The sequence below is a fragment of the Salmo trutta genome, chromosome 31 (assembly GCF_901001165.1).
Source record: "Salmo trutta chromosome 31, fSalTru1.1, whole genome shotgun sequence".
Taxonomy (NCBI): domain Eukaryota; kingdom Metazoa; phylum Chordata; class Actinopteri; order Salmoniformes; family Salmonidae; genus Salmo; species Salmo trutta.
This window is the reverse complement of record NC_042987.1, coordinates 34,927,672-34,953,785: the sequence shown is the minus strand read 5'-3', so window position 1 is coordinate 34,953,785 and position 26,114 is coordinate 34,927,672. Positions and strand designations below refer to the sequence as shown.

Sequence of the window (26,114 nt, the reverse complement as noted above, 5' to 3'; positions counted from 1 at the left end):
GCTGGACAGGCATGGATGTGGTGACAGGAATAGCAGTGTCAGCATATGCAGATGATGTCTCTGTGATGGTCAGGGATGGCCAAGATATGCAGGCACTAGAGACCAGTCTGAAGGTGTACGAGGGAGCTTCTTCAGCTAAGGTAAACTGGGGCAAGAGCAAAGCTCTGTTATGCGGGGCATGGGGGGATAGGGCTCCTCCTCTGCTTCCAGGGGGTTTGCAGTGGGGTTGTGAAGGGCTTAAAGTGTTGGGGGTGTACCTGGGCTCGGAGAGGTGGGTCAGGAAGAACTGGGAGGGGCTGTCACAGGCAGTGGTGTCAAGACTGGCCAGGTGGAGGTGGCTCCTGTCCCAAGTGTCATATAGAGGGAGGGTGCTGATAATTAACAACCTGGTGGCATCTTCTCTGTGGCATAAACTAGTCTTCCCTGTAGCTCAGTTGGTAGAGCATGGTGTTTGCAACACCAGGGTTGTGGGTTTGATTCCCACGGGGGGCCAGTACAGAAAAAAAAAATTGTATGAAATGTATGCATTCACTACTGTAAGTCGCTCTGGATAAGAGCGTCTGCTAAATGACTAAAATGTAAAATGTAAATGTAATAAACTGGCTGTCCTCAACCCCCCGCCGGTCTGCTCGCAGACCTGCAACGCAAGCTGGTGGACTTCTTCTGGTCGGGCCATCACTGGCTGAGGGCGGCAGTGTTGTATATGACCGTCCATGAAGGAGGACAGGGCCTGGTGGAACTGGAGAGCAGGATGGCTGCTTTCCGGCTAAAGGCGGTGCAGAGACTGCTGTACCTTACTGATGTTGGCTGGAGGGAACCAGCATGCGCGCTGCTGAGGAGAGCTGGCGGATTAGGGTTGGACCGGCAGCTGTTCCTCATGAAGCTGGAGAGGCTGAGTACAGCAGGTCTCTCAGACTTTTACTCTGGGGTGCTGAGGGCCTGGCAGCTGCTAAGGCACACACGAGAAGGGGGTGTGGAGCCTGGGCTGTGGGTGTGGGAGGAGCCTATCTTCCACAACCCAGCCATCCCTTTGAGATCGGTCCCGTCGGCCACCCTGCAGAGACAACTGATGGCAGGGGGTGTAAAAAGGCTGGGTGACTTGAGACTGCTGGGAAAGGAGGGGTGGAAAAGCCCGGAAGTCTTGGCACAGCAAACAGGGATAATGTCTCTTAGGCTGCTGGAGAGATTCCTGGAGGAGGTCCAGGAGGCACTGTCTGAGCCGGTAAGAGGGATGTTTGAGCAGCCAAAGGGAGAGGGACCACCAAGTTTTCCGCCACTGCAGGTGACGGCAGAGACTGGAGACTGGCAAGGGGGTCTGGAGGACTTGTTAGATCTTAACACTCCGAGCCTGGGGGAGTTTGAAGGGGTGGGAGGTAAAGCCCTCTACAACCTCTGTGTTAAGGTGAGGAACATTAGGAGCCTAACAGGAGTGAAGGCACATCAGTGGCAGGGGGTATGTGGGGTGGAGAGTATGGTGGGTTTTAGATGGAGGGGGCTCTACAAACCCCCAGCACCAAAGAGGTCAGGGGACCTCCAGTGGAGGGTTCTACATGGAGCCCTGGCCACTAACAGCTGGCTGGCACGGGTTGAACCGGGAGTTGGGCAGGAGTGTCCTTTCTGTAAAATGAAAGAAACAGTGCACCATGTGTTTTCTGTGTGCACCAGGTTAATTCCATTAATGTCTCTGTTGGAATGTCTGTGTGAGAGGTTGGGGGTGGTCTTTACTGTTGGGGTGTTCATAATGGGATACAGGTATTCAAATAATGAGAAGGCCAAATGTGTTTTGTTGAATTTTCTGTTTGCTCAGGCGAAGTTGTCTATTTGGATAACAAGGAGGAACGGGGTCAAAGGTGGGGGGATAACAGACCCTTTACTATTGTTTAATGGGATGGTCTCTGCGCACCTTAGGGTTGAGTTTGAGTTCTATAAAATGAAAAAAAGTGTGGAGATGTTTCAGGAGATATGGTGTGTTGGGGGGGCTGTCTGTATAGCTGGGGAAGATGTTTTGGATATACGGTTGTAGGAGTGGGTATTGTTTTGAGTATTGTGATGTTGGTTTGTATCATGTGGTTGCTGGAAAGGCGAGTATGGTACATGTATGCATCACAGGATGTATTTTTGGGTTTATTTTTAAGGGGGGGGGGTTGGGTGGTGAGTTTTAAATTAAATGAGAATGTTTCAATAAAGAAAGTCAAAAAGTCTCTCTCTCTCTCTCCCCCTCTCTCTCTCTCTCTCTCTCTCTCGCCCACACGCTCTCCCTCACGCTTGTCTCTCTCTCTCTCGCCCACACGCTCTCCCTCTCTCTCTCTCTCTCTCTCTCTCTCTCTCTCTCTCGCCCACACACTCTGTCTCTCTCTTTCTCGCCCACACTCTCTCTCTCGCTCTCTGTCTCTCTCTCTCTCGCCCACACTCTCTCCCTCTCTCTCTCTCTCGCCCACACGCTCTGTCTCGCTCTCTCTCTCGCCCACACTCTCTCCCTCTCTCTCACCCACAGGCTGTGTCTCTCTCTCTCTTGCTCTGTCTCTCTCTCGCCCACACGCTCTCCCCCTCTCTCTCTCTCTCGCCCACACGCTCTCTCCCTCTCTCTCTCGCCCACACACTCTCTCTCTTTCTCTCTTTCTCTCTCTCTCTCGCTCTCTCTCCCTCGTCCACACGCTCTGTCTCTCCGGGCAGGAGGCTGACCCACAGCCCAGTATTGAAACTGGGGTGATTTGCTGTTGTCTGTCTCTTTCTGTCTCTCTCTCTCTCTGGCCATCAGGCCCAAGTGTGGAGGACAGACTAACACAAACAACCAAAGGGAAGTGTGTTTGTGTGACTGCTTGTGACTCCCTCTGTTGTGTGAGAGGGGGGAGACGTGAGCTTGCAGATACTTCAGAACCATTTACTTTCTTCCAGCCAGACTAAGTCAAACGTACTTTCATAGTCTGGGTTGTGTTCATTTGGAAACAACGTTTCAGAGAGTACCTCCCTGTTTCACTCACTTTCCTCCGCTTTGTGCCTACTGAGCATGACTCCCGTAGACCCGATTTGTTTTCCTCCTAAGTGTCACGGTTAAGGTGAAAAACCAAACGCAAGGAGGAAATAATCAAAGCTTATAACAAATAATATAACATAAAACAATATACACTCAGTGGCCAGTTTATTAGGTACACCCATATCTAGTACCGGGTCGAACCCCCCTTTGCCTCCGTTATTTGCGCCGTTATTTGCCCGTTTGTGGCCCGCCTGTTAGCTTGCACGATTCTTACCGTTCTCCTTCCACCTCTCATCAACGAGCTGTTTTCACCCACAGGACTGCCACTGCCTGGATGTTTTTTGTTTGTTTCCCCATTCTCTGTAAACCCTAGACACTGTTGTCCTTGAAAAGCCCAGGAGGTCGGCCGTTTCAGCCAATTCTAACGTTCAATCCAACAGTAACTGAATGCCTCGATGCCTGCTTTATACAGCAAGCCACAGCCACGTGACTCACTGTCTGTAGGAGTGAACCATTTGGATCGCTCTTACAGACAGTAAGTAATTGGCCGTGGCTTGCTGTATAAAGCAGGCATCAAGGCATTCAGTTACTGTTAGGTGCGAGGCGCGCCGGTTCCAGTATCTCAGAAACCGCCTCCCTGGGCTTTTCAAGCACGACAGTGTCTACGGTGAGAATGGTGCAACAAACAAAAAACATGGCAAGAATCATGCAAGCTAACAGACAAGTAATGGCGCAGTACAACAGTGGTGTGCAGAACGACATCTCAGAATGCACAACTCATCGGTCCTTGTCACAGATTAGCTATTGCAGCAGACGACCACACCGGGTTCCACTCCGATTAGCTAAAAACAAGAAGAAGCTGCTCCAGCGGGCACACGATCACCAACAGTGGACAACTGAGTAGTGGGAAAAATATTGCATGTGTCCTGGTCAGTCCCCAGACCTCTACCCAATAGACCATCTCTGGGATGAGATGGAACGGGCTGTTAGCAGCATGAATGTACCGCCGTCCAATCTGCAGCAACTGCATGATGCCATCGCGTCAGCATGGACCAACATCCCTGTAGATCGTTTCCGACACCTTGTAGAATTCTCTGAAGAATTCAGGCTGTTCTGGAGACAAAGGGGGGTCCAACCCGGTACTAGATCGGCGTACCTAATAAACTGTCTGGTGAGTGTATACATATATAACATTAATAATTGATTGCTTAGTTTTTTTTAACATTGGTATCCAGCCGCCCTATACATTGTCAATAGATTTCAACTCCAAGGCACTCCAGATAATATTTATTAGCTTTTACTATAAGCTCTTCTTTCTCAGAAGTCAAACGCTTGTTTATGTGATATAGTCACTCAGGGCTCAGAGTTCTTTCCTGACCACATGACCTGAACAGGAAAAACTCCCGGCCCCATGTTAGAGTACATTTACTGAGTTTTTGTGCATGGCTACTGCACTATCCTGTAACTGAACTGGTACATAGCATGGCCCATTATAATTTAACTAGGCTAGTCAGTTAAGAACACATTCTTATTTTCAATGACGGCCTACACCGGCCAAACCCGAACGATGCTGGGCCAATTGTGCGCCTCCCTATGGGACTCCCAATCACAGCTGGTTGTGATACAGCCTGGATTCCAGGGTGTCTGTAGTGACCCTCTAGCACTGAGATGCAGTTCCTTATACCACTGCGCCACTCGGGAGCGCGTTAATTACATAAAACTGATTTAGAAGATCACAATGGCCAGCCCTCCAGTTAGCTTCCTTCACTCCGTTTGGTGTAATGTATAGGTTTGACCAGTTTTGTCACGTCTTCATTGAGGCGTGGTGGTAGTGGTGGAGAGGGGGGTTTAAGGCGAGAGAAAGCGGCAGTGTGAGGTGGCTGGTGGACGGAGGTGGGCTATGGGGACGGATGCCCAGGCCTGCCCTAGTTTATTTTTATTTTAATGCGTCTCTCAGGTTCACTGTTATTTTATATTCTTTTTACTGTTTTAATTTGTTAGTGTTAGGAAACGTATTGTGTGTTATGTCTCACCTTTTATTATTTGATTTGTTAAGGACTTTGAAATGAATCCAGTGTGAGAAATGTGCTCTATAAATAAAGTTAGATTTGATTTAGTGGGTGCTACTGATGGGTCTCTGACAGAGGCTGGTTTGTGGGCCGGAGAGAGGGAACGAGATAGAGAGGACAGCGGGCTGAGTCCACACTGAGGCCTGTTGTCCTCCCAGGCTCCCAGCATATGGCCGAAGCATTAAGACCGACTGTGTCTGGCTGCGAATAAAAGAAAACCTCAGTCTGCCTGAAAAAAAAGGCCTGTCATCTGGAAAAGTATGTTGCGATCTGTCTCTCTGAGTTCATTTTCAGAAGCCAGAAATGCGTCATCCACGCCACCGTTGACTGTTGACATGGTGAAATATCTCCTGACCCATATAGCTGTGCATTTAAAATCAGGTAGTATTAGGGTCCTTTCTGTTCTCGGTTCAGTTCAAACACTACAACTCCTTACTACAAGAAGTGAAACAATTTTGTGTCAAAACCTCATCGCATATCTTGTCACGATGACTTATAACACTATATTGTGCAGCACATTTTGCAAACACAAAACAAGTCTTTGGCCAACTGCTCAGTTCTGCTTTCATCCCAATTTACCTTTCCTGTAAATGATGCTTTTCCTGACCACATGACCTGACTCTGAAATACTCTGGGCCCTAAGTAATTCACCTACCAGAGTCTGTCGTGGTCAGGTGACTGTCATGAACACCTCCCTAATAACTTGTGTATGTGAACAGAATGAACCAACTGACCACCACTTATTTATCCTATGAAGGGAATCACATAACAGGCAGTTTAGATGATTCAGTCAGTGGTCTTTGATGTTGGTGGACCAACTGCACAATGAAACCCTCTAATATCTCTTTATACATCCTCCATAGAGGGCAAAAGGCAGGATGTGGTTGCATCTTGGCACGTCTCGCCGACCCCGACCACTCGGGCCAGACAGCTGCTTTGTGGTACTTGTCGCGTTTCAGCAACACACCCCCTTATGAAGGCTCCCCTTTGATGAAGCTGTTGCACGTTTCTTGCTCAGCTTGGGGATCTAACAAAAGTCTTCAGATCTTAGTCAAGGTTGCAAATCACCTTTTGATGAAGCTGTGGCACATTTCATTCTGGTCCGCCGCTGCAACACCTGCATAAGTCCGACCGGGATTCAAGCCCGGGTCTCCTTCATGCCAAAACACTCTTAGGAGCTAACACAAGTCTTCAAGTCTTAGACAAGGATAGTCATCAAGCATACAGTAGTTGGCCTAACCACCCCTGTTATACATGGGTGTAGTCCAGTCTACATGAAAGCGGTAGAGCGAACATAGCTGCCTCTGCAGTAACTCACCTTGTTTTTTTGAGGGGGAATTCTGATTTCATGGCTGCGCTTTTTGACATTACACCAGTTTATAGGTGACATGATGGTGCCGTCACTGTGATGTCAAAGCGCTTTCATGTGCTTTTATCAGAGTAAATGTTGCAAGTCGTTGTAACACACACTGGTTTGTCCCGTTGGGTCCAATCGGTTCCATATGTGAAGCCTTCAAAGTGGAGATCAGGGATTCCCACAGAAATAATATTCAAAAGCAGAGTAGTCCTTTCGCTGCGTACTGAAAGCTAGGGAATGGGGACTCTGTTCTGCAACATTCTCAGCAACAAATGAGTCCCCATTCCCTAGCTTTCAGTACACACCGAAAGACTACTCTGCCTTTGAATGTTATTTCTGTGGGAATCCCTCATCTCCACTTTGAAGGCTTCAACGTATGGAACCGATTGGACCCAACGGGACAAACCAGTGTGTGTTACAACGACTTGTGTCAATAACTCTGATAAAAGCACATCAAATTGCTATGACGTCACAGTGACAGCACCATCTTATCACCTATAAACTGGTGTAATGTCAAAAAGAGCGGCCATCAAATCAAAATGTATTTGTCACATGCGCTGAATACAACAGGTTTAGATCTTACCGTGAAATGCTTACTTACGAGCCCTTAAACAGCAATGCAGAGTAAGAAAATATATAAGCTAAATAAACTAAAGTAAAAAAAGTAACACAATAACAATAGCGAGGCTATATACAGGGGGACCGGTACAGAGTCATTGTGCAGGGGTGCAGGTTAGTCGAGGTATTTAAGGTCATATCTACATGTAGGTAGGGGTAAAGTCACTATGCATAGATAATCAGTCAGTGCAAATAGTCTGGGTTTAACTGTTCAGCAGTCTTATGGCTTGGGGGTAGCAGTTGTTAAGGATCCTTATGGATCTAGACTTGGCGCTCCGGTACCGCTTGCCGTGCAGTAGCAGAGTAAACAGTGGCTGGAGTCTTTGAAAATGTTTAGGGCCTTCCTCTGACACCACCTGGTATAGAAGTCCTGGAAGGCAGGAAGCTTGGCCCCAGTGATGTACTGGGCCGTACACACTACCCTCTATAGCGCCTTGAGGTTGGATGCCGAGCAGTTGCCATACCAGGTGGTGATGCGACCAGTCAGGATGCTCTTGATGGTGCAGCTGTAGAACTTTTTGAGGATCTGAGGACCCATGCCAAATCTTTTCAGTCTCCCGAGGGGGAGTTGTTGTTGTCGTGCCCTCTTCACGACTGTCTTAGTGTGTTTGGACCATGATTTTCATGTATTAGGATCCCCATTAGCCGATGCCAATGGCGACAGCTAATCTTACTGGGGTCCTACATATAATGAAAAAGGACTGAAGACGTAACAATTTACATTCACTACCATTCAAAAGTTTGGGGTCACTTAGAAATGTCCTTGTTTTTGAAAGAAAAGCAAATTATTTGTCCAGTAAAATAACATCAAGTTGATCAGAAATACAGTGTAGATGTTGTTAATGTTGTAAATGACTATTGTAGCTGGAAACGGCAGATTTTATTTATGTAATATCTACATAGGCATACAGAGACCCATTATCAGCAACCATCACTCCTGTGTTCCAATGGCACCTTGTGTTAGCTAATCCAAGTTTATCATTTTAAAAGGCTAATTGATCATTATAAAACCCTTTTGCAATCATGTTAGCACAGATGAAAAGTATTGTGTTGATTAAAGATGCAATAAAACTGGCCTTCTTTAGACTTGTTGAGTATCTGGAGCACCAGCATTTGTCGGTTCGATTACAGGCTCAAAATGTCCAGAAACAAATAATTTTCTTCTGAAACTCGTCAGTCTATTCTTGTTCTGAGAAATGAAGGCTATTCCATGCGAGAAGTTGCCAAGAAACTGAAGATCTCGTACAACACTGTGTACTACTCCCTTCACAGAACAGAGCAAACTGGCCCTAACCAGAATAGAACGAGGAGTGGGAGGCCCCGGTGCACAACTGAGCAAGAGGACAAGTACATTAGAGTGTCTAGTTTGAGAAACAGATGTCTCACAAGTCCCCAAATGGCAGCTTCATGAAATAGTACCTGCAAAACACCAGTCTCAATGTCAACAGTGAAGAGGCGACTCTGGGATGCTGGCCTTCTAGGCAGACTTGCAAAGAAAAAGACATATCTCAGACTGGCCAATAAAAAGAAAAGATTAAGATGGGCAAAAGACACTGGACAGAGGAAGATTGGAAAAAATTGTTGTGGACAGACAAATCTATGTTTGAGGTGTTCGGATCACGAAGAAGAACATTTGTGAGACGCAGAAAAGACTCTGGAGGAGTGCTTGACGCCATCTGTCAAGCATGGTGGAGGCAACGTGATGGTCTGGGGGTGCTTTGGTGGTGGTAAAGTAGGAGATTTGTACAAGGTAAAAGGGACCTTGAAGAAGGAAGGCTATCACTCCATTTTGCAACACCATGCCATACCCTGTGGACAGCATTTAATTGGAGCCAATTTCCTCCTACAACAGTACAATGACCCAAAGCACAGCTCCAAACTATGCAATAACTATTTAGGGAAGAAGCAGTCAGCAGGCATTCTGTCTATATTGGAGTGGCCAGCACAGTCACCGGATCTCAACCCTATTGAGCTGTTGTGGGAGCAGCTTGACCGTATGGTACGTAAGAAGTGCCCATCAAGCCAATCAAACTTGTGGGAGGTGCTTCAGGAAGCATGGGGTGAAATCTCTTCAGATTACCTCAACAAATTGACAACTAGAATGCCAAAGATCTGCAAGGATGTAAATGCTGCAAATGGAAAGCAAAGTTTTTAAAGGACACAATTGTTATTTCAATTAAAAATCATTATTTATAACCTTGTCAACATCTTGACTACATTTTCAAATCATTTTGCAACTCATTTCATGTATGTTTTCATGAAAAACAAGGACATTTCTAAGTGACCCCAAACTTTTGAAGCGTAGTGTACATTTAAAAACATTAATATGTAGTGTATCTATCAGTTATAGTTTTGATGTCTTCACTATTATTCTGCAATGTAGAAAATAGTAAAAATAAAGAAAAACCCTTGAATGAGTAGGTGTGTCCAAACTTTTGACATGTTAGTACATACACACAACAAGTAGGTCAGGATAGTTTGTACAGTTGAAGTCGTAAGTTTACATACACCTTAGCCAAATACATTTAAACTCAGTTTTTCACAATTCCTGACATTTTAATCCTAGTAAAAATTCCCTGTTTTAGGTCAGTTAAGATGACCACTTTATTTTAAGAATGTGAAATGTCAGAATAATAGTAGAGATAATGATTTATTTCGGCTTTTATTTCTTTCAGCACATTCCCAGTGGATCAGAACTTTACATACACTCAACTAGTATTTGGTAGCATTGCCTTTAAATTGTTTAACTTGGGTCAAATGTTTCAGGTAGCCTTCCACAAGCTTCCCACAATAAGTTGGGTGAATTTTGGCCCATTCCTCTTGACAGAGCTGGAGTAACTGAGTCAGTTTGTAGGCCTCCTTGCTCGCACACACTTTTTCAGTTCTGCCACACATATTTTCTATAGGATTGAGGTCAGGGCTTTGTGATGGCCACTCCAATACCTTGACTTTGTTGTCCTTAAGCCATTTTGCCACAACTTTGGAAGTATGCCTGGGGTCATTATCCATTTGGAAGACCCATTTGAGACCAAGCCTTAACTTCCTGACTGATGTCTTGAGATGTTGCTTCAATATATCCACATAATTTCCCTTCTCATGATGCCATCTATTTTGTGAAGTGCACCAGTCCCTCCTGCAGCAAAGCACCCCCACAACATGATGCTGCCACCCCCTGTGCTTCACGGTTGAGATGGTGTTCTTCGGCTTGCAAGCCTCCCCCTTTTTCCTCCAAACATAATGATGGTCATTATGGCCAAACAGTTCTATTTTTGTTTCATCAGACCAGAGGACATTTCTCCAAAAAGTAAAATCTTTGTCCCCATGTGCAGTTGCAAACCGTAGTCTGGCTTTTTTATGGTGGTTTTGGAGCAGTGGCTTCTTCCTTGCTGAGCGGCCTTTCAGGTTATGTCGATATAGGACTTGTTTTACTGTGGATATAGATACATTTGTACCTGTTTCCTCCAGCATCTTCACAAGGTCCTTTGCTGTTGTTCTGGGATTGATTTGTACTTTTCGCACCAAAGTACGTTCATCTCTAGGAGACAGAACGCGTCTCCTTCCTGAGCGGTATGACGGCTGCGTGGTCCCATGGTATTTATGCTTGCGTACTATTGTTTGTACAGATGAACGTGGTACCTTCAGGCATTTGGAAATTGCTCCCAATGATGAACCAGACTTGTGTAGGTTTACAATTCTTTTTCTGAGGTCTTGGCTGATTTCGTTTTATTTTCCCATGATGTCAAGCAAAGAGGCACTGAGTTTGAAGGTAGGCCTTGAAATACATCCACAGGTACACCTCCAATTGACTCAAATTATGTCAATTGGCCTGTCAGAAGCTTCTAAAGCCATGACATCATTTTCTGGAATTGTCCAAGTTGTTTAAAGGCACAGTCAGCTTAGTGTATGTAAACTTCTGACCCACTGGAATTGTGATACAATGAATTATAAGTGAAATAATCTGTCTGTTAACAATTGTTGGAAAAATGACTTGTGTCGTGCACAAAGTAGATGTCCTAATCAACTTGCCCAAACTATAGTTTGTTAACAAGAAATTTGTGGAGTGGTTGAAAAACGAGTTTTAATGACTCCAATCTAAGTGTATGTAAACTTCCGACTTCAACTGTAGGTGATGTGGACACCAAGGAAGTTGAAGCTCTCGACCCGCTCCACTACAGCCCCGTTAATGAGAATGGGGGCGTGCTCGGTCCTCCTTTTGCTGTAGTCCACAATCATCTCTTTTGTCTTTCTCACATTGAGAGAGTTGTTGTTCTGGCACCACACTGCCAGGTCTCTGGCCTCCTCCCTATAGGCTGTCTCATCGTTGTCGGTGAATAGGCCTACCACCATTGTGTCGTCGGCAAAATTAATGATGGTGTTGGAGTCTGGCTTGGCCACGAAGCCGTGGGTGAACAGCGAGTACAGGAGGGGACTAAGCACGCATACCTGAGGGGCCCCCGTGTTGAGGATCAGCGTGGTAGATGTGTTGTTACCTACTCTTACCACCTGGGGACAGCCCGTCAGGAAGTGCAGGATCCTGTAAAGGGAGGAACCCTGGCACTCAACACCTCCCTCTGCAACTGGATCCTGAAGAAGAACTTTGAGCGCACAATGGTGTTGAACGCTGAGCTGTAGTCAATGAACAACATTATGGACAAAATGTTAAAATCCTGTTGCTGCAGGATTATATTGCTGCGACAATTCTGGTCAAATTAAGATGCTTCAGTACATCCGTATGTCTCCCTATTTCACCCGTCTCTTTCTATGACTCTCCGGGAGCAACAGTGTAGTTTTCCCAGTTGAAGCCTCCTAGACATACAGCATGTACAGCAGTTAACACGTGTGTGAGTATTAAGGACCTGGGCCATCCTCAAACCAACCCCACTAGCCCTTAAGGCTATACACTATATGCTACAGTGTAGCCCTGGTGTTCTGAGTTTTTATTAGTCGTTTGTACGGGACACACATGGTATACATCGTCCAATGAAATGCTTACATGCAGGTTCCTGCTCGACAATATAACAACAATAAGAACTAATGTAAATGGCTCAGTAGAATAATACATTTTAGCATAAAATATAATACAGGAAGGAACAATTTATAGTCCAATATTTACACATGTATTGGGTAACGGGGGCAGTATATAAACTGGGCAGTATAATAAGAGTCTGGTAGCAGTTGTTGTGTGTGTGTGTGTGTGTGTGTGTGTGTGTGTGTGTGTGTGTGTGTGGCAGTAGTTGTGGTGTGTGTGTGGTGCAGTGAAGCATCTCATGCGAGGAGGGTGAGTATGTTGGCAGGGCTCCACCCCCCTCCCCCAAACGCCCCTCAGGCAGGAGGGGGGTTACTGACACATCAATAACACGAGGGAGGGAGGGGACACATTGCCCCAGAGAGACAGAAACACTATTGCGACTCTTAGCTGCTCTCGTTGCCTGAGAGTTAACCAGACCACCACGTACTATGAAAGAGCACTGCTCACCTCTTCACGCCTCCCCACCCGGACATCCTGGGACCCCCATACGGCATGGCCACCCTGCCCTGGGACCCCCACCATGCTCCGTGTCGGACATGGAGCCGATGGGTCCTGAGTTTGTTTCTGCTGTGTGTATGTTGGCAGACGAGTCGTACCAGAAGCTGGCCATGGAGACGATGGAGGAGCTGGACTGGTGTCTGGACCAGCTGGAGACCATCCAGACCTACCGCTCCGTCAGCGACATGGCCTCCAACAAGGTAAGACTGAGCTGGAACGTTGTTATTATGACCATAACACAACACAAAATAACTCTTAACAAAACCACAACACAACATGAAGGTAATGAAACCACAACACAACGTGACCGTAATACAACCACAACATGATCGTAACGCATCCAGAACACAACGTGACCGTAATACAACCACAACATGATCGTAACACATCCAGAACACAACATGACCGTAATACAACCACAACATGATCGTAACACATCCAGAACACAACGTGACCGTAATGCAACCACAACACAACCATTATGCAACCACTACACAACATGACCATAAGTCAACCACAGCATGAACGTGTCGAAACCACAACACAACCATACACCCCCCCAACATAACACGTTGAGTTGCAGTTGTGTTAACCGCAACATAATTGCAACTCAACATGACCATAATGCAACCACAACATACTCCTTACAACAACACAAACTTGCCACAACACAATTTGAAACGAACCATCGAAGTGTGTTTAGACTATGGCTGAGATGATACTGTGTGATATGGTCAGTAGCTCGTCAGTACACAGAAACGAGACTTGGCTGAGATAATATTGGACTAATGTTACTTCTGCTTGGTGACAGCACAAAAGGTCTTTGTTAGTCTTCACTGTGCAATGTGTGCAATATGAAGACTGCTTTGATTAGCATTGACGTAGTTGCAAAGTGACTAGCATCCTGTGGTTGTGTGTGTCAACGGCTACTGGCGTTTTATGGCTCTGCTGTAAAATGCGTAAACAGTGGCTAGTTTGCATAGAGGACCATAGACTACTGTTCTCGTTGAGTAACACGCCTATCTGAATACCAATATGTCCATTTGTTGTATTTTCTGCGTAAGACTGTCATTCACGCATTATACATACAATGCTGCATAAAACAATAAAGAATAGAGTCCCTATTGTGCGTGACATTCTGTGTGTCTATTTCTATAATGTTGACGTCACTAGGCCATAGGTGTTTTTGTCTGAAGACGTCTTTGCGCCTGGGATAGCTCATATTAGCCAGACATTAGTCAACGGCTAAAATTCATGACCAAAACCTGACCTTTCTTGGTATAACTCTGGTATTTCTAACTGGTTATAGATTGAACTATCATGAAGTCAGCATAGGAGAGTTCAGTCTGGTTTGACAGTAGCGTGCTAGGCTCGCTGTTACAGTTGATTGCCGTGTTGGTAAGCCATATAGCAATGGAATAATGAATAATGAATTTAAAAGTTCTCCACACTTTACATTGTAAGAGGGGAAACTCGCCTCCAATAATGATTACAATTAGCCTACTCTCGCATAGTGAAGAACAGCACTGCAAACTCCGACCAAAGGATTCAGGTTGGGAGGCCCACTTCTGAGTTCCCCTGGCCTACAAACAGTGGCATTACAGTGGAGCTGCAGTCAGCTGGTGTGGGGCCTACCCTAACCGTGATGAGAGGTGACTGACCATGTCTCTCTTTATCCTGACCACTACACAGCCTCCCCTCCCCCCTCTACTCCCTCTGCTTATCCTTCTCCCCCCTCTACTCCCTCTGCTTATCCTTCTCCCCCCTCTACTCCCTCTGCTTATCCTTCTCCCCCCTCTTCTCCCCCCTGTACTCCCTCTGCTTATCCTTCTCCCCCCTCTACTCCCTCTGCTTATCCTTCTCCCCCTCTTCTCCCCCTTCTACTCCCTCCTCTTATCCTTCTCCCCCCTCCCCTCCCCCCTCTACTCCCTCTGCTTATCCTTCTCCCCCCTCTACTCCCTCCTCTTATCCTTCTCCCACTTTTCTCACCCCTTCTCCCTCCACTTCTCCCTCCCCTCCCTCCCCTCCTCCTCCCATCCTCTCCCTCCCCTCCTTCTCCCATCTTCTCCCCCTCCCTCTCCTTTCTCTTCTCCCAGCCAGGCCACCAGACTACAATGGCCAGGAGTCCCTACAGACTCCCTCTACCGTTATTAACGTTACTGGGACCCCCTCTACCGTTATTAACGTTACTGGGCCTCCCTCTACCGTTATTAACGTTACTGGGACCCCCTCTACCGTTATTAACGTTACTGGGACCCCCTCTACCGTTATTAACGTTACTGGGCCTCCCTCTACCGTTATTAACGTTACTGGGACCCCCTCTACCGTTATTAACGTCACTGGGACCCCCTCTACCGTTATTAACGTCACTGGGACCCCCTCTACCGTTATTAACGTCACTGGGACTCCCTCTACCGTTATTAACGTCACTGGGACCCCCTCTACCGTTATTAACGTTACTGGGACCCCTTCTACCGTTATTAACATCACTGGGACCCCCTCTACCGTTATTAACGTCACTGGGACCCCCTCTACCGTTATTAACGTCACAGGGCCTCCCTCTACCGTTATTAACGTCACTGGGCCTCCCTCTAATGTTATTAACGTCACTGGGACCCCCTCTACTGTTATTAACGTCACTGGGACCCCCTCTACCGTTATTAACGTCACTGGGACTCCCTCTACCGTTATTAACGTCACTGGGACTCCCTCTACCGTTATTAAAGTCACTGGGCCTCCCTCTACCGTTATTAACGTCACTGGGACCCCCTCTACCGTTATTAACGTTACTGGGACCCCTTCTACCGTTATTAACATCACTGGGACCCCCTCTACCGTTATTAACGTCACTGGGACCCCCTCTACCGTTATTAACGTCACAGGGCCTCCCTCTACCGTTATTAACTTCACTGGGACCCCCTTTACCGTTATTAACGTCACTGGGACTCCCTTTACCGTTAACTGGGCCTCCCTCTACCGTTATTAACGTCACTGGGACCCTCTCTACCATTATTAACGTCACTGGGACCCCCTCTACCGTTATTAACGTCACTGGGACCCCCTCTACCGTTATTAAAGTCACTGGGACTCCCTCTACCGTTATTAAAGTCACTGGGACTCCCTCTACCGTTATTAACGTCACTGGGACCCCCTCTACCGTTATTAACGTCACTGGGACTCCCTCTACCGTTATTAAAGTCACTGGGCCTCCCTCTACCGTTATTAACGTCACTGGGACCCCTTCTACCGTTATTAACGTCACTGGGCCTCCCTCTACCGTTATTAACGTCACTGGGCCTCCCTCTACCGTTATTAACGTCACTGGGCCCCCCTCTACCGATATTAACGTCACTGGGTCCCCCTCTACAGTTATTAACGTCACTGGGAACCCCTCTACCATTATTAATGTCACTGGGACCCCCTCTACCGTTATTAACGTCACTGGGCCCCCCTCTACCGTTATTAACGTCACTGGGCCTCCCTCTACCGTTATTAACGTCACTGGGACCCCCTCTACCATTATTAACGTCACTGTGACCCCCTCTACCGTTATTAACGTCACTGGGACCCCTTCTACCGTTATTAACGTCACTGGCCCCCCCTCTACTGTTATTAACGTCACTGGGACCCCTTCTACCGTTATTAACGTCACTGTCCCCCCCTCTACTGTTATTAACGTCACTGGGACCCCTCTACCGTTATTAACGTCACTGGGACCCCCTCTACTGTTATTAACGTCACTGGGCCTCCCTCTACCGTTATTAACGTCACTGGGACCCCCTCTACTGTTATTAACCTCACTGGGCCTCCCTCTACCGTTATTAACGTCACTGGGCCTCCCTCTACCGTTATTAACGTCACTGGGACCCCCTCTACCGTTATTAACGTCACTGGGACTCCCTCTACCGTTATTAACGTCACTGGGACCCCCTCTACTGTTATTAACGTCACTGGGCCTCCCTCTACCGTTATTAACGTCACTGGGACCCCCTCTACTGTTATTAACGTCACTGGGCCTCCCTCTACCGTTATTAACGTCACTGGGACCCCCTCTACCGTTATTAACGTCACTGGGACCCCATCTACCATTACGTCACTGGGACCCCTTCTACCGTTATTAACGTCACTGGGCCTCCCTCTACCGTTATTAACGTCACTGGGACCTCCTCTACCGTTAACGTCACTGGGACCCCCTCTACCGTTATTACGTTCACTGGGACTCCCTCTACCGTTATTAACGTCACTGGGACCCCCTCTACCGTTATTAACGTCACTGGGACCCCCTCTACCGTTATTAACGTCACTGGGACCCCCTCTACCGTTATTAACGTCACTGGGACCCCCTCTACCGTTATTAACGTCACTGGGACCCCCTCTACCGTTATTAACGTCACTGGGACCCCCTCTACCGTTATTAACGTCACTGGGACCCCCTCTACCGTTATTAACGTCACTGGGCCTCCCTCTACCGTTATTAACGTCACTGGTACCCCCTCTACTGTTATTAACGTCACTGGGACCCCCTCTACTATTATTAACTTCACTGGGACCCCCTCTACCGTTATTAACGTCACTGGGACCCCCTCTACCGTTATTAACGTCACTGGGCCTCCCTCTACCGTTATTAACGTCACTGGGACCCCCTCTACCGTTATTAACGTCACTGGGACCCCCTCTACCGTTATTAACGTCACTGGGACCCCCTCTACCGTTATTAACGTCACTGGGACCCCCTCTACCGTTATTAACGTCACTGGGCCTCCCTCTACCGTTATTAACGTCACTGGTACCCCCTCTACTGTTATTAACGTCACTGGGACCCCCTCTACTATTATTAACTTCACTGGGACCCCCTCTACCGTTATTAACGTCACTGGGACCCCCTCTACCGTTATTAACGTCACAGGGACCCCCTCTACCGTTATTAACGTCACTGGGACCCCCTCTACCGTTATTAATGTCACTGGGACCCCCTCTACCGTTATTAACGTTACTGGGACTCCCTCTACCGTTATTAACGTCACTGGGACCCCCTCTACCGTTATTAACGTCACTGGGACCCCCTCTACCGTTATTAACGTCACTGGGCCTCCCTCTACCGTTATTAACGTCACTGGGACCCCCTCTACCGTTATTAACGTCACTGGGACCCCCTCTACCGTTATTAACGTCACTGGGACCCCCCTCTACCGTTATTAACGTCACTGGGACCCCCTCTACCGTTATTAACGTCACTGGGCCTCCCTCTACCGTTATTAACGTCACTGGGACCCCCTCTACCGTTATTAACGTCACTGGGACCCCCTCTACCGTTATTAACGTCACTGGGCCTCCCTCTACCGTTATTAACGTCACTGGGACCCCCTCTACCGTTATTAACGTCACTGGGACCCCCTCTACCGTTATTAACGTTACTGGGACTCCCTCTACTGTTATTAACGTCACTGGGACCCCCTCTACTGTTATTAACATCACTGGGCCTCCCTCTACCGTTATTAACGTTACTGGGACCCCCTCTACCGTTATTAACGTTACTGGGCCTCCCTCTACCGTTATTAACGTTACTGGGACCCCCTCTACCGTTATTAACGTTACTGGGACCCCCTCTACTGTTATTAACGTTACTGGGCCTCCCTCTACCGTTATTAACGTTACTGGGACCCCCTCTACCGTTATTAACGTCACTGGGACCCCCTCTACCGTTATTAACGTCACTGGGACCCCCTCTACCGTTATTAACGTCACTGGGACTCCCTCTACCGTTATTAACGTCACTGGGACCCCCTCTACCGTTATTAACGTTACTGGGACCCCTTCTACCGTTATTAACATCACTGGGACCCCCTCTACCGTTATTAACGTCACTGGGACCCCCTCTACCGTTATTAACGTCACAGGGCCTCCCTCTACCGTTATTAACGTCACTGGGCCTCCCTCTACTGTTATTAATGTCACTGGGACCCCCTCTACTGTTATTAACGTCACTGGGACCCCCTCTACCGTTATTAACGTCACTGGGACTCCCTCTACCGTTATTAACGTCACTGGGACTCCCTCTACCGTTATTAAAGTCACTGGGCCTCCCTCTACCGTTATTAACGTCACTGGGACCCCCTCTACCGTTATTAACGTTACTGGGACCCCTTCTACCGTTATTAACATCACTGGGACCCCCTCTACCGTTATTAACGTCACTGGGACCCCCTCTACCGTTATTAACGTCACAGGGCCTCCCTCTACCGTTATTAACATCACTGGGACCCCCTTTAACGTTATTAACGTCACTGGGACTCCCTCTACCGTTAACTGGGCCTCCCTCTACCGTTATTAACGTCACTGGGACCCCCTCTACCATTATTAACGTCACTGGGACCCCCTCTACCGTTATTAACGTCACTGGGACCCCCTCTACCGTTATTAAAGTCACTGGGACTCCCTCTACCGTTATTAAAGTCACTGGGACTCCCTCTACCGTTATTAACGTCACTGGGACCCCCTCTACCGTTATTAACGTCACTGGGACTCCCTCTACCGTTATTAAAGTCACTGGGCCTCCCTCTACCGTTATTAACGTCACTGGGACCCCCTCTACCATTATTAACGTCACTGTGACCCCCTCTACCGTTATTAACGTCACTGGGACCCCCTCTACCGTTATTAACGTCACTGGGACCCCTTCTACCGTTATTAACGTCACTGGCCCCCCCTCTACTGTTATTAACGTCACTGGGACCCCTTCTACCGGTATTAACGTCACTGTCCCCCCCTCTACTGTTATTAACGTCACTGGGACCCCTCTACCGTTATTAACGTCACTGGGACCCCCTCTACTGTTATTAACGTCACTGGGCCTCCCTCTACCGTTATTAACGTCACTGGGACCCCCTCTACTGTTATTAACCTCACTGGGCCTCCCTCTACCGTTATTAACGTCACTGGGCCTCCCTCTACCGTTATTAACGTCACTGGGACCCCCTCTACCGTTATTAACGTCACTGGGACTCCCTCTACCGTTATTAACGTCACTGGGACCCCCTCTACTGTTATTAACGTCACTGGGCCTCCCTCTACCGTTATTAACGTCACTGGGACCCCCTCTACTGTTATTAACGTCACTGGGCCTCCCTCTACCGTTATTAACGTCACTGGGACCCCCTCTACCGTTATTAACGTCACTGGGACCCCATCTACCATTACGTCACTGGGACCCCTTCTACCGTTATTAACGTCACTGGGCCTCCCTTTACCGTTATTAACGTCACTGGGACCTCCTCTACCGTTAACGTCACTGGGACCCCCTCTACCGTTATTAACGTCACTGGGACTCCCTCTACCGTTATTAACGTCACTGGGACCCCCTCTACCGTTATTAACGTCACTGGGACCCCCTCTACCGTTATTAAAGTCACTGGGACCCCCTCTACCGTTATTAACGTCACTGGGACCCCCTCTACCGTTATTAACGTCACTGGGCCTCCCTCTACCGTTATTAACGTCACTGGGACCCCCTCTACTGTTATTAACGTCACTGGGACCCCCTCTACCGTTATTAACGTCACTGGGACCCCCTCTACCGTTATTAACGTCACTGGGCCTCCCTCTACCGTTATTAACGTCACTGGTACCCCCTCTACTGTTATTAACGTCACTGGGACCCCCTCTACTATTATTAACTTCACTGGGACCCCCTCTACCGTTATTAACGTCACTGGGACCCCCTCTACCGTTATTAACGTCACTGGGACCCCCTCTACCGTTATTAACGTCACTGGGACCCCCTCTACCGTTATTAATGTCACTGGGACCCCCTCTACCATTATTAACGTTACTGGGACTCCCTCTACTGTTATTAACGTCACTGGGACCCCCTCTACCGTTATTAACGTCACTGGGACCCCCTCTACCGTTATTAACGTCACTGGGCCTCCCTCTACCGTTATTAACGTCACTGGGACCCCCTCTACTGTTATTAACGTCACTGGGACCCCCTCTACCGTTATTAACGTCACTGGGACCCCCTCTACCGTTATTAACGTCACTGGGACCCCCTCTACCGTTATTAACGTCACTGGGACCCCCTCTACCGTTATTAACGTCACTGGGACCCCCTCTACTGTTATTAACGTCACTGGGACCCCCTCTACCGTTATTAACGTCACTGGGACCCCCTCTACCGTTATTAACGTCACTGGGCCTCCCTCTACCGTTATTAACGTCACTGGGACCCCCTCTACCGTTATTAACGTCACTGGGACCCCCTCTACCGTTATTAACGTTACTGGGACTCCCTCTACTGTTATTAACGTCACTGGGACCCCCTCTACTGTTATTAACGTCACTGGGCCTCCCTCTACCGTTATTAACGTCACTGGGACCCCCTCTACTGTTATTAACGTCACTGGGACCCCCTCTACCGTTATTAACGTCACTGGGACTCCCTCTACCCTTATTAACGTCACTGGGTCCCCCTCTACAGTTATTAACGTCACTGGGTCCCCCTCTACAGTTATTAACGTCACTGGGACCCCGTCTACAGTTATTAATGTCACTGGGCCCCCCTCTACCGTTATTAACGTCACTGGGACCCCCTCTACCGTTATTAACGTCACAGGGCCTCCCTCTACCGTTATTAACGTCACTGGGCCTCCCTCTACTGTTATTAACGTCACTGGGTCCCCCTCTACCGTTATTAACGTCACTGGGCCTCCCTCTACTGTTATTAACGTCACTGGGTCCCCCTCTACCGTTATTAACGTCACTGGGCCTCCCTCTACCGTTATTAACGTCACTGGGACCCCCTCTACCGTTATTAACGTCACTGGGTCCCCCTCTACAGTTATTAACGTCACTGGGTCCCCCTCTACAGTTATTAATGTCACTGGGCCCACTGAGCCCAATGAGCCCAGAGACCCTGAACATGCACCAGTACTACATTCAGTACACCGTGACTCAAAGGCCTTTAAGGTGGATGGTTGCCGGTTCCCCAAGTCCAGTGCTTTGGGAATTGGACCGGGAAGCGGAGGCTAGAAGGTCGCTGGTTCAAATCCCCAGTCAGATGAGTCCTCTTGTGCAATGGTGTGTGAGCCACGTAGTCTTTATTGATATATGGAAGTTGAGAATGGTGCAACGTCCCCCAGTGCTACACATGGCATGTGTTTGTACGCTACTCATTATGATATCTCATAGTATGAACCAGAGTTGCAGATCAAACAGCATTTGTTCTCTTTTCAAATGCATTTTCAACATGTCCCTGATTGAGTCTGTAATACCAACATGTTTCAAGCAGACCACCATAGTCTCTGTGCCCAAGAACACTAAGGTAACCTGCCTAAATGACTACTGACCCGTAGCACTCACGTCTGTAGCCATGAAATGCTTTGAAAGGCTGGTCATGGCTCACATCAAATCAAATGTATTTATATAGCCCTTCTTACATCAGCTGATATCTCAAAGTGCTGTACAGAAACCCAGCCTAAAACCCCAAACAGCAAGCAATGCAGGTGTAGAAGCACATCAACACAATTATCCCGGGGGCAAACTACCTGCCCTCCAGGACACCTACAGCACCCGATGTCAAGGACAACAACCGCCCGAGCCACAGACTGTTCACCCCGCTATCATCCAGAAGGCGAGGTCAGTACAGGTGCATCAAAGCTGCGATTGAGAGACTGAAAAACAGCTTCAATCTCTAAACCATCAGATTGTTAAACAGCATCACTAACACAGAGAGGCTGCTGACTATATACATAGACTTGAATCACTGGCCACTTTAATAAACGGAACACTAGTCACTTTAATAGTTTTTACATATTTTGCATTACTCATCTCATATGTATATACTGTATTCTATTCTATTCTACTGTATCTTAGTCTATGCTGCCCTGACATTGCTCATCCAAATATTTATATATTCTTAATTCCATTCCTTTACTTAGATTTGCGTGTATTGGGAATATGTCGTGAATTTGTTCAATATTTTTATTTATTTAACCTTTTTTTAACTAGGCAAGTCAGTTAAGAACAAATTCTTATTTACAATGACGGCCTAACCTGGACGACGCTGGGCCAATTGTGCGCCACCCTGTGGTTGTTAGATATTACTGCACTGTCGGCGCTAGAAACATAAGCATTTCGCTACACCCGCAATAACATCTGTTAAACATGTGACCAATACAATTTGATTTGATTTGAAACCCTTGACACACTCCAATTTGCATAGCGCCCCAACAGATCCACAGATTATGCAATCTCTATTGCATTCCACACTGCCCTTTCCCACCTGGACAAAAGGAACAGCTACAGGACCAGTCAAAAGGTTGGACACACCTACTCATTCAAGGGTTTTTCTTTATTTTTACTATTTTCTACATTGTAGAATAATATTGAAGACATCAAAACTATGAAATAACACATATGGAATCATGTAGTAACCAAAAAAGTGTTAAACAAATATTTCATTTTTGAGATTGTTCAAAGTAGCCACCCTTTGCCTTGATGACAGCTTTGCAGACTATTTTATTTATTTATTTTTTACTTCAGTTTATTTTAGTAAATACTTTCTTAACACTTATTTTTCTTAACTGCATTGTTGGTTAAGGGCTTACGATTTCATTCGATATGATCTATCATTCGATTGAGCCTGGAGTGCCAGATGTGTAGGGTGTTCTCATTGGGGACTATTCCATTGGTTGATCCTAACCCTGGTCCACTGGGTGTGGAGACTTTTGTTCCACACAGTCCTATAGCTGCAGGTCTACTGTCATTAAGTTCCCCACACGTCCATACAGACGTTAGCTCTGGTCAACTCTGGGCCTTAGACAAACACAGCCATCTGAATCACGTTAGCTCTGGTCAACTCTGGGCCTTAGACAAACACAGCCATCTGAATCACGTTAGCGAGAGTGGCTTTGCAGGCTAGTGTAGCATCCAAGTGCCGGTAGGAAACTCGAACTCACGTGCCGCGGTCTTTAGACCTGAATGACGGAATTATTGACACAGATGTGCAAGTTTTTGAGTCAGTGTCTTGAGGGAGGGTAAAGGTTGTTAAATGACAGTTTGATAATGATAGTGAACGACTAGTATCCATACTAATGAGACTCCTTTATCTATAGTTCTAAACCCTTTAACGTTTTTCTGCCTGTACAGAAATTGTCTTTGTGTCTACAAACTGCTTCTCGAACCATCAAGATATATCCAAAACAACATACTTTCTTTCTTTTTTTTAAATGGTAGAATTGATTTTTTAAATTCGATTTTCTTACTAGCCAATTTCCCACATGCCCTGTGCAGGAAACAGGCTTTGTTAGAGGCTTTGTTAGAGGCTTTATTAGAGGCTGTGTCAGCTTGGATCAGTATTTTTATTAACCTTTATTTAACTTGGCAAGTCAGTTAAGAACAAATTCTTATTTACAATGACGGCCTTCCACGGCCTCCCTTAACCCGGATAATGCTGCGCCAATTGTGCGCCACCCTATGGGACTCACGATCACGGCCGGTTGTGATACAGCCTGGGATCGAACAAGGGTCTGTAGTGACGCCTCTAGCACTGAGATGCAGTACCTTAGACCGCTGCGCCACTCGGGAGTAGTGCTAACATTGCAATCTGTTGTATCTCTTTGCTTTAAATCAACCAAACCTCAAATCCAGTTTCACTGTGAGATGAGAATGAGGCCAGGACATCTTCTATTGCAAATAGAAAGAGGGAAAGATACAATACATGACTAGAAGTATGTGGACACCTGCTCGTCGAACATCTCATTCCAAATAAATGTTCACTTACCTCCCTAATAGTCTACAATACAGTGCATCAGTATGACTGTCAGGTATTCTGTAAAGAGAGACTTCACATACATTACAGATCTAGGTCTATGTGTTGAGTCTAGGTAGGTGTGGTGAGTTTAGTCTAGGTAGGTGTGGTGAGTTTAGTCTAGGTAGGTGTGGTGTGTTTAGTCTAGGTAGGTGTGTTTAGTCTAGGTAGATGTGATGTGTTTAGTCTAGGTAGGTGTGGTGTGTTTAGTCTAGGTAGGTGTGGTGTGTTTAGTCTAGGTAGGTGTGGTGTGTTTAGTCTAGGGAGGTGTGTTTATTCTAGGTAGGTGTGGTGTGTTTAGGTAGGTGTGTTTAATCTAGGTAGGTGGGGTGAGTTTAGTTTAGGTAGGTGTGGTGTGTTTATGTAGGTGTGTTTAGTCTAGGTAGGTGTGTTTAGTCTAGGTAGGTATGGTGTGTTTAGTTTAGGTAGGTGTGTTTAGTCTAGGTAGGTGTCTAGGTAGATGTGTTTAGTCTAGGTATGTGTGGTGTGTTTAGTCTAGGTAGGTGTGGTGTGTTTAGTTTAGGTAGGTGTGGTGTGTTTATGTAGGTGTGTTTAGTCTAGGTAGGTGTGTTTAGTCTAGGTAGGTATGGTGTGTTTAGTTTAGGTAGGTGTGTTTAGTCTAGGTAGGTGTTTAGGTAGGTGTGTTGAGTCTAGGTAGATGTGGTGTGTTTAGTCTAGGTAGGTGTGGTGTGTTTAGTTTAGGTAGGTGTGTTTAGTTTAGGTAGGTGTGTTTAGTCTAGGTAGGTGTCTAGGTAGATGTGTTGAGTCTAGGTAGGTAGGTGTGTTTAGTCTAGGTAGGTGTGGTGTGTTTAGTCTAGGTCGATGTGGTGTGTTTAGTCTAGGTAGATGTGGTGTGTTTAGTCTAGGTAGGTGTGGTGTGTTTAGTCTAGGTAGGTGTGTTTAGTCTAGGTAGGTGTGTTTAGTCTAGGTAGGTGTGGTGTGTTTAGTCTAGGTAGGTGTGGTGTGTTTAGTCTAGGTAAGTGTGGCGTGTTTAGTCTAGGTAGGTGTGGTGTGTTTAGTCTAGGTAGGTGTGGTGTGTTTAGTCTAGGTAGGTGTGGTGTGTTTAGGTAGGTGAGTTTAGTTTAGGTAGGTATGGTGAGTTTAGTTTAGGTAGGTGTGTTTAGTCTAGGTAGGTGTGGTGTGTTTAGTCTAGGTAGGTGTGGTGTGTTTAGTCTAGGGAGGTGTGTTTATTCTAGGTAGGTGTGGTGTGTTTAGGTAGGTGTGTTTAGTCAAGGTAGATGTGGTGTGTTTAGTCTAGGTAGGTGTGGTGTGTTTAGTCTAGGTAGGTGTGGTGTGTTTAGTTTAGGTAGGTGTGGTGTGTTTAGTCTAGGTAGGTGTGGTGTGTTGAGTCAAGGTAGGTGTGTTTAGTCTAGGTAGGTGTGGTGTGTTTAGTCTAGGTAGGTGTGTGTTTAGTCTAGGTAGGTGTGTTTAGTGTGTGTTTAGTCTAGGTAGGTGTGTTTAGTCTAGGTAGGTGTGTTTAGTCTAGGTAGGTGTGGTGTGTTTAGTCTAGGTAGGTGTGGTGTGTTTAGTCTAGGTAGGTGTGGTGTGTTTAGTCTAGGTAGGTGTGGTGTGTTTAGTTTAGGTAGGTGTGGTGTGTTTATTCTAGGTAGGTGTGGTGTGTTTAGTCTAGGTAGGTGTGTTTAGTCTAGGTAGGTGTGGTGTGTTTAGTCTAGGTAGGTGTGGTGTGTTTAGGTAGGTGAGTTTAGTTTAGGTAGGTATGGTGAGTTTAGTTTAGGTAGGTGTGTTTAGTCAAGGTAGATGTG

General features: G+C 46.9%; 1 protein-coding gene across 3 annotated transcripts in view; it reads left to right on the top strand.

Moving 5' to 3' along the window:
* Nucleotides 1-26,114, top strand: part of LOC115170094 (cAMP-specific 3',5'-cyclic phosphodiesterase 4B) — a 111,876-nt gene that overhangs the window by 62,460 nt on the left and 23,302 nt on the right. For all 3 annotated transcript variants that reach the window (XM_029726373.1, XM_029726374.1, XM_029726375.1), the window contains one exon: nt 12,633-12,745. In XM_029726373.1, coding sequence (XP_029582233.1) covers nt 12,633-12,745 — 113 coding nt within the window. The remainder of the gene's footprint in view (nt 1-12,632; nt 12,746-26,114) is intronic.